This window comes from Neopelma chrysocephalum, unplaced genomic scaffold, assembly GCF_003984885.1.
Source record: "Neopelma chrysocephalum unplaced genomic scaffold, ASM398488v2 Primary Assembly neopelma1_165, whole genome shotgun sequence".
Lineage (NCBI taxonomy): Eukaryota > Metazoa > Chordata > Aves > Passeriformes > Pipridae > Neopelma > Neopelma chrysocephalum.
In genome coordinates, this window is record NW_020897827.1 from 13,329 (window position 1) to 31,899 (window position 18,571).

General features: G+C 47.3%; 2 protein-coding genes across 5 annotated transcripts in view; one reads left to right on the forward strand and one right to left on the reverse strand.

Moving 5' to 3' along the window:
* The window catches only part of GTSF1 (gametocyte specific factor 1), an 8,112-nt gene extending 7,042 nt beyond the window's left edge, over positions 1-1,070 (forward strand). The window contains exon 7 of the mRNA XM_027701730.1: positions 817-1,070. Coding sequence (XP_027557531.1) covers positions 817-831 — 15 coding nt within the window. The 3' untranslated portion in view covers positions 832-1,070. The remainder of the gene's footprint in view (positions 1-816) is intronic.
* A 3,636-nt stretch (positions 1,071-4,706) lies between these two features.
* The window catches only part of GOSR2 (golgi SNAP receptor complex member 2), a 14,010-nt gene continuing 145 nt past the window's right edge, over positions 4,707-18,571 (reverse strand). Inside the window, exons 2-7 of one of the 4 annotated variants that reach the window (XM_027701716.1) lie at positions 18,480-18,505; positions 16,662-16,726; positions 14,664-14,772; positions 13,186-13,318; positions 10,234-10,374; positions 4,707-7,269 (exon numbers count right to left, since the gene is read on the reverse strand). In XM_027701716.1, coding sequence (XP_027557517.1) covers positions 7,108-7,269; positions 10,234-10,374; positions 13,186-13,318; positions 14,664-14,772; positions 16,662-16,701 — 585 coding nt within the window. In that variant the 5' untranslated portion in view covers positions 16,702-16,726; positions 18,480-18,505 and the 3' untranslated portion in view covers positions 4,707-7,107. The remainder of the gene's footprint in view (positions 7,270-10,233; positions 10,375-13,185; positions 13,319-14,663; positions 14,773-16,661; positions 16,727-18,479; positions 18,506-18,571) is intronic. The other 3 variants (XM_027701717.1, XM_027701715.1, XM_027701718.1) reach the window with 3 other exon arrangements.

The window sequence follows — 18,571 nt, forward strand, 5'->3', positions numbered from 1 at the left end:
TGTCCTGCAGGGCTGTGAGCACTGACCTGTGTGTGTCCTGCAGGGCTCTGAGTACTGACCTGTGTCACCTCCAGAGCTGGGCCAGCTCCTGCAATCTCTGCTGCTTTGTGGCTCCCATGGACAGGAGGGGTTGGATTGAACACCTGCCTCTTGAGAGCAGCTCCTGAGGGAATCTGCTGCTTGGATCATCCTCTGTGTGCTTTCTTGGATGCATCCTGTGTTGTGTGTTCTCTCTTCCCTGTCCTTCCCAGCCCTCCATTCCTGTGATCCAAGTTAAGGCAGCACCACTCCCTGGCCATGTTGGCTCTGTCTCTCTAAACAAGCCCCTCCACACCATCTCCATCATCCCCTTTCACCCTGCACCCTCCTCCTGACCTAAACCAAACTTTCCTTGCTTTGTGCTCTGCTCACTGTCAGGCCCAGCTAAGCCAGAACTGAGGCTGCTTAAACCAGCACTACTGGGGGGAAGAGCTCTCAAATTCCACCTGGGAAGGAGCTTCCTGTGTGGAAGTGTCCAGTGCTGAAATCACACTGACTGGTATTTGCCAGTAGCAGCAAAGCAACAGCTTAAAGATACTTTGAGGAATGATTGTCCTGATTCCCACTGGGAGCAGCTGCAGCCAGTGCTCTGAGGGCACTGCAGGCACAGCTCCTGACAGGCAGGGGCTCTGCTCTCACCACAGGGTTGGGCTGAATGAGCCTTGTTGCCAAGGGGGCAAGTGCTGCCTCTGCAAGGGCCACTGTCCCTTGGGGGAGTGGGGGAAATTGCTGTGTCTTTCACCATCTCATGCCAAAAATGTATCTTGTCCTTTCCAGAATTCGGAGTATTAACATCTCGTCCCTCTGGAAAGTGTTTTCCCAGCAGAAAGTGCCTCCCTGTCTGGGACAGGATGACAGACCTGCTCTGGACCTGATGGCAGGACTCTCTACACTTGGCTTTTGCTGCATAACATGTTTCTTTCAACGTGAAACTGTCCTTGGTTACCAGATGTTTTCCCCAATTGATTTTTCTAATTTACCTTCAGTTGGTGACTTTGGTTACTTTTATTAAATAAATAGACTGATAAATTTACAGGAACTCAGAAACCTTTCCTGCTCAAACCCAGGCCCTGTTAACACACCCTGAACAGGAAAAACAGAGGAATTGGCAAGTCTCTGTTGTTCCACCTGTCAAATAGCAGGGAAGCTGTTTCTGTTTCCTCCAGAGATTGGGAAACAGCAGCAGAACCCTTTATAAGAGGTGATGGGTTTTAAGGGGGGGAGGTGAAGAAATGGGTGATTTTAAGTAGAGGAGGTTGGGTGGGATTAGGTTCCTGACAGAGGGGTGATGGTGGGAAACAGAACAGCTCTGGGGGGCTGAAAACACTCCCCAGAATCTTGTCCCTTTGCTTGATGCTTTAAAACAAGTGTGTGCCCATGGAGAGGAGTCTCTTGGGAGCTGGGAGCTAAAACACAGGGATGCAGGTGTGGGAGGGGGAATGTCCTGCAGGTCTGTGTGAGCTCAGGCCTCAGCAGGAACTGCTACAGCCCCATTTCTGTGGAAGTCAGGAGCCTCCCAACAGCAGTTTCCAGGAATTCCTGCCCTGTGCCCTCAGCACCTTGCTGTTCTCAGGACATTGGCTAATTCAAATCATCTGGAGCAGCCAAACTGGGAAATGGGTTTTCTGGGCGTGAACTTTGGTTTTATCTTGTCGGAGTCTGAGTTTGTCCACCCAGGGCATGGAAAGTTCAGGTTGTGTTTTAAACCACATTGTCATTTACAGAGACTGCCTTGAGAGCATCCTGAGCTCACTTCTGCAGCTCCACACCTTCAGCCTGTGTCACTTTAGGCCTCAGCTCTCCTGTGTGTGAGATGCTTCCAGTCCTTCCATCATGGGGAATCCTCTCGAGTTCCTTGCAGCACACACAACTCCAGACGGGAAGTTTCAGGAGGACACTGAGGTGCTTGTCTGGTTTCCATCAGAGTTTTGTAGTTTTCTAATGCTTCCAACATGTTTGAGAGCTCTCAGATACCTGTTCTCTGTTGAAGGGTGGGGAAGGAGGGGGTAGGAATGGTTTAAATCACTAAACATACGTGTTTAGGACGTTGTAATTGTTCAGATCAACCAGTGTATTCCTAAAGTATAAAGTTGGATCTAAATGTAGAACACAAAGAACTAAGAAGCCAGACATGGTGTTTGCCAAGAGACAATGCCTTCACATTTTCCTCAAAAGACTGGATTTTCACCATCTGTGTCCTACCACTGTGAAATAATGTATGTTGACTGGAATGTGCAAAATTGGGATTCTTTTAAAATTCTGTCAAGGTTCTTGTTGGCAATTTAGAATAAAAACATTTTAAGTGTCCTGGGACTGCTTTTCTTGTGAGTCAGTAAGTGCTTACACAGGGAGCTCTCCTGTCCACCTTGCCTTCATTTATTTTTTGTCACTTGCAATGAAAGTGGTGACAAATGCCAGCTATGATTGTTTCTGGTTTGGCAGCAGTGGTTTATTTGCAGGGTTTGTGGGCCAGAGCACTACAATTTTACAGGTAAATGCCATAATTGGGCCCCATTACCCTGAGCTCCTTTAATTGCCAGTGGGTGAAAGCCTCACAGGGCCTGGTGCTCCTGCTCTTCCTTTGGGGCTCACCCTTGTCTGTCCTGGGAGGGGATGAGCTCCAGGTGCTCCTGCTCCCAGGAGGGACATTGTTATCCCAGCCCTGGGGGAATGCAGTAGCCCAGCCTGTCTGGAAAGGACCAGGTGGGCTTGGAAGGTCATGGTTGTTACTTCAAACATCCCCCGGCCACAAGAACTGGGGGGGACCATGAGAAGGGGGTTTGTGTGTAGGGTGGGTGCAGCCAACCTGAGACAGAGCTCTGAGATCCCGTATCTCAGAGAGCTGAAATCCTGTATCCTGGGCAGGTCCTGCGTGTGCCCCTGCCTGGGAAGGGCAGGAAGGCCATGGCTTTGGTGTTCCTGCAGTGCTTTGGGAATGCAGAGTGTAAACCCCAGGGTGACCCTCCTCCAGCACGAGGAATGTTTAAAATCCTGATATCTATCACTGGGCTCTTGGCTCCCTCTGGGTGTTTTGTATTTACCACAGAGTATTTTTAAAGTGTGTCCCAGGGCACCTCCAGAGTGACAGAGGGAGAAGTTTGATGTGACATATTCCTGTGTTAGACCCTCAGTCTCCTGTGCTGGGCAGGTTGTGCATCATTGGAGCTTTCCCCCCATTCCCTGGAAACTGGATGTCCCTTGGCAGGAGCTGATGGGATGCAGAGTCACACCAATACTGGTTTTGGTTGGAAGGGACCTTAAAGCCCACCCAGTTTCACCCCCTGCCATGGGCAGGGACACCTTCCACTAGCCCAGCTTGCTCCAAGCCCTGTCCAACCTGTGTTTTGCACTAAAGGAGGTCGATTTTTAACACCTCCTCCCTTGTACTCGGACATTCCAGGGTTAACATGAGCAATCAGTGTGAGAGGAGAGGCACAGAGCAGGCTTTGCTTCCCGGCCAACTCCAAACAGCCTCTGGTGCTTATCTGCACTATCTTCCTTCTAAATTAATTTTGTCCCACCCAACCATCATCTTTATCACCCATTATCTCCCTCTCCATTCTATACCGTACCCCCATTTCACGCTTTTTAACTGCTCAAATACCCACTCGATTGGTTTCTTTGTTTCAAAGCTTTTCCCTCTCAGGTTTAATTGTCTTGCTTTAACCCCACCCAGAACATCCCACAACCATTCCCTCCCTGCCCTGGCCGGTGGGATGGGGGGGAACGAAGGGGGCAAAAGTAAAACTTGTGGGTTGAGATAAGGACTCGTTAATTAAATTTAATAATTAAAACTATTATTGTTTTTAATATATATTTAATTATTATTTTTAAAAAGCAAAGGGACAGAGGAGTAAAACCCAAGAGAAACAGGGATCGAAGCCCTTCAGGGGCCCTGGAAGGGACACGGTGCAGACCCATCCCATCTCTGCACCCCCCTCAGACCTACAGCACCGACAACTTCCTGCATTCTCTGCTGGATATTTTCTTATTTAGTGTTTTGTAGCTCTGGGGGACTGGAATTATTTCAAAACAGAAATTAATAGCAAGAGGAAGATAATCCAACCCCTTGATCTCACATTTGAAATCCACAATCTCTTTATCAACAGCCCCACTTTGCCCTCCAGGTTCTTCCTTCACTGCTCTTAACCAGAACCCAGAGAAGGGGCAGCAGGACAGGGGGTCTCCCGGCCCCCAACCTGCATCATCAGCCCCATCCCTGGGGGCCTTTGGCTCCTTTTGCTACCAAAGAATTCCTACAAGCCCTTCCCAACCCTCCCTGGCTTTGACCCCGGAGCAGCATCGATCCCACTCCGAGCTGGCCAATCCTGCTTCCACCTTCTGGGAACTTCCCCTTGAGCTGGGACAGGGCTCCTGACAACCCCAAACTGGTCCTGCTGGATGATCTGGGCCCCAACGTGCTGGTCAAGGTAAAAAACCTTCATTGTGGCTGAAAAAAAAATCTTTATTCACAGAATATCACATGAATCACGTCATGTCCCACCCCAACTCCTTTATGTATAAAATACTGGTAAAAAGGGTTTTTTTCCAGAGGCAAGTGAATTCCCAGAGTGTCCCCTCGAGGGAGAGCAGCTCATCCCAGAGCTGGAGCTCGTGGGAAGCAGAAGTGAGGTCTTCAGGAAGGAAGGACACGTCCCAGAGCTGCAGCAGCAACACAAGCAAAGCCAGGAGAGCTCCAGGTCCGGCTCACTCCCCATCCCAGGGACCCCAATCCCACCCCATCCCACTGCAGTGGAGGCTTTTTAGGGGTTTTACACAGGCCCCTGAGAGCACTTGGGTTTCCAAGTCCACCTTGGACTTCCCATGCGGTACAACCACGTGTCCTCAAATCCAGGTTCCCAGGGGGTTCCTCCAAGCCCCTCATCCACCTCTGGATGCAGGGGACAGCAAGGACACTTGGCTCCCCATGGGGAAATCAGCCTGTGCAGGGACAAAATCAACAAATCAACAAGGAAACATCTACTGAAATGCCAAACTGGGCTCAGAAACAGAAAAAAAATCCAGTTCCAAATATTTTATGGCTCCCACCACACCCCAAAAGGAAAGAGATTGGCCAGAGACCCACCTTTGTGTGAGACAAACCCTCCTACAGCAGGTCACAACCACAGAAACTTTAAACAATGACAACCCCAATCTCTGACCCCCAATCTCTAAAATCAAATGGAATTGGAGCAGTTCATGGGAGACAGAAAGAGATTTCAGGGACCCCTCACAAGTGCCCAGCTGTCCTGCCAAGTGACCTCCCAAGGGCACCACAGGAGGAATCCATCAGATTTCATACTCAGAATAAATCTAAGATCAATTTGGATTTAAGGTTTGGATTGCAGAGCAAGACAGATGCTCTGTCACTGCCACAATTCCTCTTTTCCTTTTAATCCCCTCCTCCCTTGCGCTCAAATGAAAACCAATTCCATGCCTGCTCTGCCAAATTGTTTCCTTGGAAAGCCTGGACAAAGAGGGAACACAGAGCAGGACACAGCTCAGAGGCATCAAGCCCATGGAGAAGCCCGTGGGCTGGGGCAGCTGATCTGCTCTGGGAGCTCTGTCTGGGCACAGCAGCCCAGCACAGCCCCGGGCTCACTTGCCCACGCTCACTGAAATTCATTTTTGGAGTTATTTAAACCGTTTCTCCCAGTTTGCCACAGGCTACATGATAAAAACAAAGAGAGAATGCAGAACTTGTGATCTGTCACTAATCCAGAGACCCACAACCATTCCAGACAGAAAACAAGAAAGGAATTGCCAGCACAAGGCCACATCATCTGGATATGACACCTCTGTGCTGCTGCCAGAATGCTTCAGACACGTTGGGATGGGAATGGACCTGAGGGGTGGTCGAAATGGATGCTGCCCAAAATCCCAGGATGGCCTCTCTGACAGAACCCCCAGGCTGCAGGGAAAGCAGGGCTGGATTGGAAAGAGGCATCTCCCAGCTCGGGGTTGACCTGTGCCAGGGAACCCCCCGAGCAGACGTGTCCCAGCCAAGTGTCTGTGCCAGTAACTCCACGGGTGCAAAGGTAACCTGGAGCACACCCTTCCCAAGGATGAGGGATGTGACCATCCCAAGGCACAGAGCTTGAGGAACCACAGCTGCCTGTGACAGGCCTGTTGAGCTCATCCCACTGTCCCCATGATGTAAAGAGCAGCAGGGAGCCTGTCCCAGCTCCACGAACAATCTCACACCTCCGTGGAGCACAGGGGGACTCACCTGCTCCACCAACCCCAAAGTACCAACTCCAGAGCCCAGAACCCAAGCAGCACCTCAGGAGCACAGCCCACCCATGGGGACGTGCACCAGCATCAGGAATGTCCCCCAGTTTTGGAGGCTGGATTTGGTGGGAGGCCCAGGGATGTGCAGCTGCCTGGAGGCAGGAGCACAGCACTGACCTTCCCCTGGAGCAGAGAGAGGTACCAAACACCCTCAGGTGAGCTGAGCAGCACTGCAGCCTCAGCCAGATCTGTGCTGTTTGATGCTGTGTGTAGAGTTTACTGAGGTTTAACTGTGCCCTAAGACCTCTCCACAAACCCTCCTGCTCTTCCAAGCAAATGGTGGATCTGCAGATGGAAACCCTTCACTCCCCAAGTCTTTCTGCACACTCAGTGCACAGGCCCAGGGCCACAAACCCTGGGAGGTCTCTGTGCCCTTCATGCACTGCCAAGTGCAGTTCCAGGGTCAGCTCTGGCCAGCACAGGAGAGATTCACTGCAGCTTCCACTCTGCATCCTCCTGTCCCTGTGCCTCCAAAGGGACATTCCTGCCTTGCCTTGCTGGGCACAATATTCACTTCTGCTTCCTCTGAACCAGATCCTCAAACCTGCAGACATGAGGTGAGAGCAGTCAAGGCCAGGGGGTATTTTTACAGGGCCATTCTCAATTACAGTGTCCCCAGACACATCCAGCTCCCAACGTGCTTTCCACGTGACACGTGTCCAGGTGGGATTTGTAAACTCTGAAGTCCATGGGAAGGGCTCATCCAAAGCAGCACCCACAGGGAAGTCCAGTCCACGTTGCTCCAAAGGACTGTGTCTCTGGCAGTGGCTCAGCAGCTCATGTGAGGTACTGCACCACGAGGAACATGATGACACAGGTCACTGCCATCCCCCCCAGCATCAGGAACTTGTCCTGGAAGGCGCGTTTCTCGATGAGCCTCATCACCGTGTTGGACAAGCCCAGCATGTTGGCAACATCCAGGATCTTCTTGTGGGTACCCTGAGAGCAAAAACACACCAAAGACACCATTAACCTCCTGGTCTGACATTTATTCCACAGCCCAAGAATGTTTCATCCTGGGTGGTGAGGGATGGATTCTGACCCACGGAACCATTTGACAGGGGGAGGCCACAGGACCCTGGAAACAGCTGCAGGTTGGGACTAATTAATTCACACACATGAACAAGGATGTGGTTAAAGACACAAAACAATCTGACTGGACAAACACACAATAAAAAGTGTCTCAGAAAAATGCACTCCCTAGGGAGGAGTAAGAGTTTTCCCCGTGCTGTTCCAGCCATGGTCTAACAGAGCTTGCAGCCTGTGTGCTCCCAGGGGGAACTGCCTTGTCACACCAGGAAAAGGGACCCGTCCCTCACAGTGGCTCTGGGCCATCCTTGGCAGAACAGCCCCTTCAGGAAGCTGTAACTGGTTTCATCTCTGAGCCAGGTCAGAAGCACAGATTCCCATCACAGTGCTCAACTCCATGCTTGGACTTTGAAATAAAAACTTCAGCTTTTCTTCCCACAGTCTGCTGTATCTTTGGTCTCGGAAGAGTAAAAATGTGAAAATTTGGAATTGTTTTGAACACAAACCTGACTGAAGATCAGAAAAATCTCCCTGAGGACTTTTAGATCAACAATATCAATATTTTAGATCAACAATACAGGTTTGCAATGAAAAATGACAGAGTTTCTTCTGTTCAGGGCTGTGCAGGTATTCGGGCCCTGCACTGAAATCAGGTTGGGTCTTTCCAGTAACACATCATCACATTTTCCCCCTGCATTTCCCACACCTCACATTGACCCCCTGCAGGCTGCTCTTGGGTTCAGCTCTTCCCTGTCCCTGCAGAATCTTTTCACACTGCTTCAGAAAATACCAAACCTTGCTGGGAGAAAACAACCCAAATATAAAGCTTTGAAATAAAATAAAACAATAAAAAGTGAAAACTCCTCAATTCTTGCAGTCATGGAAGTGGAATTGTATAATTAGAACAGTTAAAGTGACAATCTGGGAATACTTGGCCCATACCTGTCTATTTATACCAAATAAACACAAAGTTTCAGAGAATAAAGGTATTAGGGAGTGTCCAAAGGAGGGACATGAGGATGGGGAAGGGTCTGGAGGGCCCACACAATGAATGGCTGAGGGCACTTGGCTTGTTCAGCTGGAGAAGAGGGGAATGAGGGGTCTGGAGGGGCAGCTCCATCTCTGCTCTCTGTGAGCAGGGACAGGACCCCAGGGAACAGCTGGAGCTGTGTCAGGGGAGGGTCAGGTTGGATCTCAGGAAAAGGTTCTTCCCCCAGAAGGTGGTTGGCACTGCCCAGGCTCCCCAGGGCAGTGGGCACGGCCCCAAGGCTGCCAGAGCTCCAGAAGGGTTTGGACAACGCTCTGAGGGACAGGGTGGGATTGTTGGGGTGTCTGTGCAGGGCCAGGGGTTGGATTGGATGACCCTCAGGGTCCCTTCCCACTCAAGATATCCCATGATTCCACATTAACCATTCCCTCTGTAACTGTCTCTTACAGCAGCTGCTTCTGCCAGACGTTATCAGGCAACAAAGCCCTGTCAGTGTACGAAAAGCTGGGTAAGGGGAAAAGGAACATGAACAGATGTTTCCTCACCTGTGAGGAAGAAGAAATATCCCTCTGAAAACACAAGGACACGATGGCCCCAAAGCACAGACCTTGGGCAGAGACCCCCACCAGTTCCCTGCTGCAGAGCTGCCCCAGGGCACAGCGGGCACAGCTCCCTGCAGGAGTCCAACAGGATCCCACGGGAGCAGAGCCCCTTTCTACCCCCCAGTCCTGCCCCCAGACAACACAGTGACAACATTCCTCTGCAATGAATGAACACCCCACCAAGTTTTCTTTGAGTTGTTCTAGTAATTGACTCTGTATAAAAACTAATCTCTATTCAGTGAACAAGTGACCTGATCCAAGAAGCCAAATCTAATCTTGGAAAGGACCTGGCCCCAAACTCTGCTTTAATGCCTGCAGGTGACATCTGTGGTGCAGGGACTGCTCACCAGACTAGGGAGCAGAAAAGGAGCTCCAGCCCTGATTTATCCCCCGTGCTGGTCCTGTCCAGGGCTTTGGGAGAACCACAAACCTGGAATTCTGTGAGCAGGACAGCAAAGTGCCCGTGTGTGCAGCTCAGCTCCCTGGGTGTGAGCTGCAGTGCAGGCCAGGCTGTCACTGCCTGTGACACCAGGGACATTTGATTCCTGACCAAAACAGGAATTCATGTCACTGAAAATGCCTAAATCCTCTGGCAGATACATCCCAAGTCAGACAACAGCAGTTATCCCCATCAGAAGATGAATACAACACACAAAAGGATTTCCCCACATTTTTCAGAAATTCAGTTTCTCCCCACATACATTAAAAAAGTTTTTCTGTCTTTGAGCTGTTCACTCAGAATATAACATCACTTTGAAGAGCCTTTAAGATAAAAGGCAAATATTTGCTCTTAAGAGATTTGCAAAAATACAGCTGAAATGAGCAGTGTTTGGGGAGGGAGGGATGTTGAGATGCATTTTCTTTATTCCTGAGGTACATTATCTTCATTACTGAGGAGCATTACCTTTATCAATAATCTCACACACAAGTGCTTTACAGCAGCTCTGAGTGATGCTCATCTGAACCAACCCCTGCCAGCCACCTCCTGCCCCTTCTGAACTGAACCAAAACCAACAACCAACCAAAGGAAAACAAACATAAGGGAATAAAACATAACATTTGGCACTCCAGATACTGCCCTGCAGGGGAAGGCCAGCCAGGCCCAGAAAGACCTTAAAGATATTACTAGAAGGATGATCAAATGTAAAGATTTCAGGTTGTTTAAATGATGTTTGGGCCTTTCCAGCACCCTCAGCTCGAAGCAACGTATGGATTGATTTTACAAAGGCTGGTCATCATAAACACAGAAAAACGTGGGGTCTTTGGTAAAAAACAATGCCCCACCTTTAAGGTGACTCTCTGGTCCCTCAGGCCCTGCAGGATGTTGGTGCCACTGCCAATAAGCTCATCCATGCCTCGGTGGGCACTCTGCAGGGACTCGTTATACTGCAGGGTTTCGTCGATCGGGATGGTGGTGGCAGAGTCCTGTGGGGAAAGGCAGGGACTCGGTTACCTGCTCACTCACACTGCCCACACCCAGCACACACCCCCCTGCAACACCCCAAGGGCTGGGGGGACTGGCTGCAAAACAGCTTTTCCATCAGGATATTGAACACAACACTGAGCAAAAACAATTTAGAGAAGACAGGGAGGAAGCCGAAGGGCAGAGCTGATCAGCTGCTCCACCGCAGTTCCACCTCGAGGACAAAGGGATTAAAAGCAGAGAATTTTTATAATCTCAGTTTATGATAAAGAGATCCAAGCAGAGAATTTTTATAATCTCATTCTATGAATTTTTATGATCTCAGTTTATGGTTTATGCAGGAAAGGGTTATTGCAAGACAGAACATCAAAGCTAGAGAAGGTGTTTAACAAGGAGTCATTTGATCATTGCCAGTGAAAGGTTTGTGGAAGATTTCCCACCATGTCTCTGAGTGACAAAAGGCCTGAAAAACACAATGTTTGGAGATGATATTCCAAGTATTTATGACATGGTGCAAATTTCTGGCAGTGAGGGTGAACAGACATGGGCCTGCTTCCCTGAGCTCTGGCTCACTCATCACCCAGGGCCTCAGAGAAAAAAATAATTAAAAATTTACATTTTTCACATTTTTTCCAGAAAAGATGCATTTGCTCAACAAGGAACTAGGAATCTTGAAATGGAAATAATGGGATAAAGCTCTAATCTGGACTGCACAAGCGGGCAGAGGATGTGATCACTTGTTTCTGTCAAAGGCCCCCAGTTGAATCTTCTCCTTCTTCCAGAGAGCAAGGAAATGGCTCATCACTCCCACATTGGTTTGGAGCAGGAATGGTGACACTGGTTAAGTGTGGGAACACTGATCCCTGCTCCCAGGGACTCAGAACAAGAACAGCCCAGAGGCAGAATTCCTGTCTGGAGCATGTGCCTGTGAGCTGCAGGTCACACCAGAGTACCCAGGGAATGTGCTCTGAGCAGAATCTCCAGTTCAAACCCCCGAGGTGGGTGTGAAGATGCCCTGCAGGATCCAGTGTCAGGGGCTGCAGTGCCCAGGCTGACTGTGAGAGAAGGAGAGCCAAGGACAGTGCCAGGGCCAAGGACAGGGCCAGGGCCAAGGACAGGGCCAGAGCCACGAGGGCCTGGGGAAGAGGCTGTGCCAGGACACACACACTGACCCACTGCTCAGGAAGCACCAGGGCTGACACAAGTCTGTGAGCAGAAGCACCTGGATTGGCATTAAATGGCTCTTATTCCACAGATTTAACAACCTTCAAATCAGCAGGGATTTCATTTCCTACACAAGGGGCTCTTTTCAGACACTATTAGGCAGCAGTGAAAATGTGGGAGTAGATTTGTGACCCCCCTCCCAAGGAGATGAGATGGCACCACCAGAGCTTTGATTTGCTCTTTGGGGTTTTCTCCAGAATGGTACAGGGCAGGCTTTAAAGACCATTTTAAACTCTGAATTAAACCAAATGTTCAGAACAGCTTCCAAAAACTGTTCTGGATGTCACAGTGATTTCCTGAGGACACCCCAACACTCAGTTGACATTGCCATTTAATAGAATAGGGGAGTTATGAATATGAACTGTGTAACTTCTAACCAAAATAAGCCAACAACTGACAAATAAACCCTCATTTTCCTATTAAAATGTCACTTTAAAGTCACATTTTTGTAGCAAGGTAAAAAGAAATACAAAATAATCATGTGTTTTCTTTCCTTTGAGACACATTTTAAGATCTAAAGGAGGAAAAAACTCCAGTTTGCTCTATATTTTGCATCTGTAAGCCAGCTATTGCTCTTTAAAACTGTTCCTCTAACACACATTTTAACAAGGAATTTTTCTGTAGGAAAACTTGTCCCTATTTGCAGAGGAATGCCAAAATGTTTAAAAATAAATCAGGTTTCAAATCTCAGTGTTCCTTTCTAGCCTTGTTTATAATTCTGAAATAGTCAACAAAATACCAGACATTATCTTTCTGGCAGGCTGTGAGAAGTGCATGGAACTGCCCAAATCTCAGGCAAACAGGATCTCCCACATTCATTCTTCCTGGCCCTAACAGTGACTGACAACACAGATAATGAATGTTATGGAAGGTGCCTTTAACAAAAAAGGGGAAAAAAGGGAAGAAAAAAACTGTAAAAAGTAATAATGATTAAAAAAAAAAACAACAAAAAAAACCCCACAAAACAAAACACAAAAAAAACCCCAAATGAAACCAAGACTAACTTTTCAGTTGCAGAAAAGTGAAATCTGAAACTGAACCTACATTACTCAGAGCAAAATTCCTCCAGGAATCTGCACCGGGGGGACTTCCCAGTGGAGGAACTAAGAATTAGCATGAGCAGGTGGAACATGTTCATGTTATTACAAACTTTTGACTCATTTCTGGGCAAAAAGCAAGGGCTTTGTCCCAGCTGTGTGATTTGTATTTGGATAAGTAGCAGCTTGCTGACATCTACTGTCAGCAGGGTGTATATAGTCAGGCTTTTCACAGATCTCAGGATTCGACACAAATCCAAGTAAAATGTACCCTTTGGTACCTACCTCACTCACCCTTTTGCAACTGCCCTATAAAGCCAGATGGGACTGCACTGGATAAAACAGGAGCAGTAGTTTCTGGAGCCTTTTCCTGCTGCCTCCTCACAGTCATGTGAGAGCTGTACTTTATCCCTGCATTGTTATCCTTCTCTGCCTTTACTGACACAGCAGCATTTAACAGCCCTGCCTGAAGCTGCTCTGCCAGCCTGCAGCCCCTGGAGCACAGAGAGGTGAACCACAAGTGTTTCCACCGAGGTAAACACACATATTTACATTGGTGGTGAAGGTCCTGGCCAGCAGCTCCTCCCGCTGCCGCTCCTGCTGCTCCCGCAGGTACCGCCGGTGCTGGAAGTTCCTCAGGGCCGTCTGCAGGTGCTGCACATCGTACTTCAGCTGGTCCACCCTCCTGGAAAGGACCAACAGCAGGGTGAAAACACTGCTCTGTGCTGCTGGTTCTCACAAGAACAATGCAGCATTACCAGGTCACACGGACTGGTGGGTTCTACTTCTCCAGAAAGACGCAGGACGTTCAATATCAGGCCAAAATTCCACACTTACGTCTTCCCTGCCTCATTTTTCTACTAAATATGTGATGATTTAACAAGTGATTATTTATTTTAATCAATTATTTAGCCTCCAGGCTAACAACAGAATGTGAAGCAGAATTCCTGAGCTGTCTCAAAGTATTTCTGACATTTAACAGCTTGCTTTGAGCTAAAAAGTGCAATAAATACATAGGAGTGCTAACGGGCACTCTCAGACATCCTATCCCATGACTAGTCCCTTCAGGAGTTATACATATCTATTTCTCATATAACACAGATTTGGAAGGATGGCACATTTTGTATTTTATGATCCCCATTCACATAAAAGATGAAGCTTTCAAGTTTCATTAATTAGCACCATGTTCTTAAGTTTGAATATTTATTAAAAGGAGCTTGAAAGTCAGTGGGCAAAACAGGAGACACCTCAGACATCTCCACTGGGCTGAAACAAATCCTGTCCAGAACTCCTGATTAAATGTTTGATAATGTTTAATTACCATACTAGATAACTGATTACCTTGATTATCAGACTATCCTGGTCTGGTGGAAGGTGTCCCTGCCCATGGCAGGGAGTTGGAACAAGATGATCTTTAAGGTCCCTTCCAACCCAAATGAGATTCTATAAAGAAATTCATGACTACTTCACATATTGACCTCTATAACACATGAAATCCACCCCTACTGTCTACAAGGGTGTTTTGGGACATTAATAATTGAATCACAGAATTAATTAAAAACAGTAATTCCTGATGTCTGTGGTCCAACCTCCTGCTCAAACCAGTGCTCACTTTAAAATCTCATTTTAGTCACCAACAGCCAGGACAATGGTTCAGAGAAAATGACACCAACTGAAGGAATGTTACTCCCTACGTCCACAAATGCATTAAAACCAAATATCATATAAAGTGGAATTTTATAAGCCTCCAAGTGCATGTTCTGCTCATCTGAGAACAGAGCCACAACTCCAGCTCCACCACCAGTCTGGACTTGAGGATCTTTGAGGTCTTTCCCATCCTTAATCATTCTGTGGTTAAATGCAGGAAAGCAATTTTGTCTCTGCCTCAACTCTGCTACTGCAGAGCACAGGGTAAGTTATGCAGAGCATAAAAGTTTCATACAAATCAAAAGACCGAGGACTTCAATAAATTTAATTAAAATAATTACAAAGACTCCCCTGCCCAATCAGAGCAAGGCAGGTGAACTCACAGCTTGGCATTCTGCCTCTTGTTGGGAGGTTCTTTGCTGGACAGGATTTCCAGGCGTTCCAAGTTGCTGAATATGGTGTCTATTCTTGCTTGGATCTCGTTTTCCACTACTGCAAGGAAATAAAAACACCATTTGATTTGAATTAAAGAACTGCAATCTGATGAAGGGAAAAGCTCAACAGCATTCAAAGCTGCATGTAAAACCTGAGAGATGCAAATCCTTACTGGATGAAAATCAGATAACAGAACTATAAATATTATGAAATGCCACTTCTTTGGCTCAGTAATTTGACACTCTCACCTTTCCCCCCTCCTCGGAGAAGGGAGCTAGGAAAACCCCATTCAGCAGAACCCAGAAAAGCAAAGAGCACACATGACCCTCTTCTTTGCCCCTGGATCTCCCACAACTAAAGAGTAGCAGACTCACACCTACACACACAAATCAAATTGTCCTAATTTATCTCTCCATCATTTACTGCAGCTAAACTTAACAGAAGAGCACCCAGGAGAGCAGACAGACAGTTACAGCAGCTTTTCTTAGACCAAACAACACTATTACAGGATTTTTTGAGCAAGGAGGGACTATTTCCTCAAAGTTGGAAAAGGCAAACTGCAAGTTTGATTTCCTGGCCCCTATTCCTGCTCTTCAGCCACAGATAACCTTTTCCCATAAATTCTGAAATACACACTAATACCCACAGCACCATCTGTATCTTTATATATGTATAAATAATCAGTATGTTCATTTATTGACCATGTAAGATGTACATAATCCTATCTCTTGAAAAGGTCTCAAGCAGCAGAAGCAAGATAGGAAATCATATTCATCTTCAAAATCACACCCAGGGAACAGCACTCTGGGAATTCTGGCAGTGTAGGCAGAGTAGTACAATCACCACGAAAACCAGAATCAGGATTTAAAGTTGTTATTTTTGGCTAGGAAAGTAATCACAGTCCTTTTTAGTGCAAAGTCATACTTCACAAGAATATTTAGAGTAATAGAAGTTAATGGACATGTAATAAATGCATCCAGTCAGTGCAGTGTCCTTTCACTCAGGAGTTCCTGGTGAAGCCCATTATTAGTGACTCAAGCAGGAATTAAGGCTTCAAACACAGGTCCAAAATACATGGGCCCATTCTGCACTGGGGTAGAAAGTCCTGCCACACATATCAGAGCATTTTATTATCAGAGTCATTTATGAGCACAGGGTTATAGTCCAGATTCACTGAGGCAATTTCAGACCTAATGGTTCTGCACATTTCCCACAAGCAGGTGGAATTACAGGTTCTGACTTTGATACAGCAGGAATTGCCAGAATCATCCTGCTTGAATTCCTGCACACCAAATCCCAGCCTTTTCCCCAGAAGCAGCACTGAGCATCTTTAGGGGAAGGCTGTAGCTGGTGGATGCTGAGGGAATACCAACAGCAGAGCAGGCACAGCCACATTCCTCACTTTTTGGGTTCTAACAAAGCAGCCCAGGAATGCTGTGGATGTGCAGCTCTGTCCACATCAAGGTGTTTATTAATTGCACCTCCACAAGGGCAGAGATGGGGGCTTTTAACCCGGTTATGGTGCACGGCCTCCAGACATACCCTGACCACGAGTGCCAAAATCCAACAGCACCAAAACTCTGGAACTCCCACATCAGGACATTACAGAGGCACCCACAGTGAACACTATTTGTCAGTTAAAGGATTTCAACAGGAAGATGATTTGAAGAAAATTCTTGTTTTGTCTTTTTCTGCTCTGTCCTTCTTACAAAACATCACCTTACTGAAGTTAAACACTAAAACAATTGTCATGTATTCCAAAATTGGTGCTGTGTCTCTCCAGCTGATCACAATGACTCAAGAGCCAAATCTGTCCCAGTAATGATGGCAAATACAATGATAAAGCTCACAAATACAATGATAAAGCTCACAAATACAATGATAAAGCTCACAAGCTAAGTCAGCTCAGTCCCTGGGTGGGACTCCCCTCACTAATAACTACTCACAGTGCACTGACTCCTTGTCTGAAGTCTCCAGGCGCCCCATGTACGACTGCACCTCATGGACCTGCCTGTCAGAAGACAAAGAGGAAATGCAGAGGAGTCAGGGACAGCTACAGAGTCATTTTTCAGTACCTCAGTTTTCAGCTTCCTTTATTGAAAAGTCCTTTTCAGAACAGAGCAGGAATCAGCAACAGTGTTCAGTGCAGACAGCCCATCACTGACCACCAACACAGTTCCACTCCACAAGCACTGCAGAGTAACTTCATTTGAGCACAGAAATCACGGCGAAGATCATGAAAAGCACAAAACAGCTTTTCTACAAGAAACAGCTGTTCTGCCTGGAGGTGACAGTGGGGAGATACCTGAGAGCAGAATGGCACAGAAGGTGAATAAGGAATGGTTTTCACTGTCCTACAACATATAAATCCAGAGGCATCAAGTGAAATTAAAAGCTTAAAATTATAAGGAACTACTGTTGCTGGACAAGCAGTGGAAAACAGAAACAAAGAAAAAATACTAATGGTTGCCAAATTCTTCTGTTTCAAGCCCCCAAGCCTCACATTTCTGGGAGACTGGGACAACATTACACCAAAGCATTCCATATATTTGTCCATTTTTCACTGTGTTTCCCAGAGATCTGCAGTTGGGCAACGCTGAAATACCCCTGACCAGAGGGACCTGCAGCCACACTTGGTGTGACCAGTCTCACAGCTGGTCACTATTTGACTTCAATAAAGGCACTTCATTGATTAAACTTGATATTTACAAAAATATCATGACCTTTTTTAAAAACGAATTTTAAGAGAATCTTGGTCATGTTAGTGGCTCTTTCATCTGATAACCAAAGCACAAATGTTTCTGAAGCCAGACTTTAGAAAACAACTTACAGAGCACTAAAACATTTGTTCTTCAGTTATGAGATTTTTAAATAACTCTCAGAGCTGCCTTCTGAACCCTGACCCTGTGCTGCTGAAGAGGGGATGTCCCAAGTATGGCAATGCTTGGAATTAACTACAGAACCAATTCAATACCCAGTACCCTGCAATCCCACACTTGTTCTATAGTTTTGTTTTCAATCAGTTCAATTATCACCCCACCTCCCTTAAAAGAGCTCCAGAAAGCAGGAAATTACCAAAGAAATTTGGAATATTGGATTAAACGTGTCCTTCATCCTCTTTCACACAGAATCACAGAAAATTCTGAGTAGGAAGGGACCTGTGAGTTATTCCATATGGAGTAACAACAGAGCTGCAAGATTTTTTTGCCTCATTTTGCAATTTTCACACCACTCCTCCCTTCTCCTCCCTCCACAGATGGGCATTACCCATGAAGTGTGGGATTTATCCTCAAGGAGCTTCCACAGGCGGTTCAAACTGCAGCAGCAGGACACCTCAAACCCTACTGCCCCAAAAACCAATATGAACGAGCATCCCTTAAATGAACGCACATTAATTAACAGGGAATAATTAATAATTAGTTAACGGGTCCCTCGTGGCCCGGGCTGAGCCCTTCAGGGCTGACGTGGCAGCAACTCCTGGGAACTTCGAAATGCCTGATCTTGTGGTATGGACTTGAATGCTTTACAAAATACAGGCCTTTCCCGATTTCCCAACACCCCCACACCCCTCACACACTTGTTGCTGTGCTGGTACAGCCCTTCAGACCTGCCAGAGCCCTGCTTCCCCTCACGCACTGGCTGGTTGCTGGCACACCCCCACAGCCCTCACGCACTTCTTGTTGTGCCGGTACAGCCCCTCACACCCCTTGTTCCCCCTCACTCACTCCTTGGTTTGCTGGTACAGCCCCTCATCCCTCACAAACTTGTTCCTGTGCTGGTACAGCCCCTCCTGTTTCCCCTCACGCACTTGGCGTGCTGGCACAGCCCCTGTTTCCCCTCACGCACTTGGTGGCGT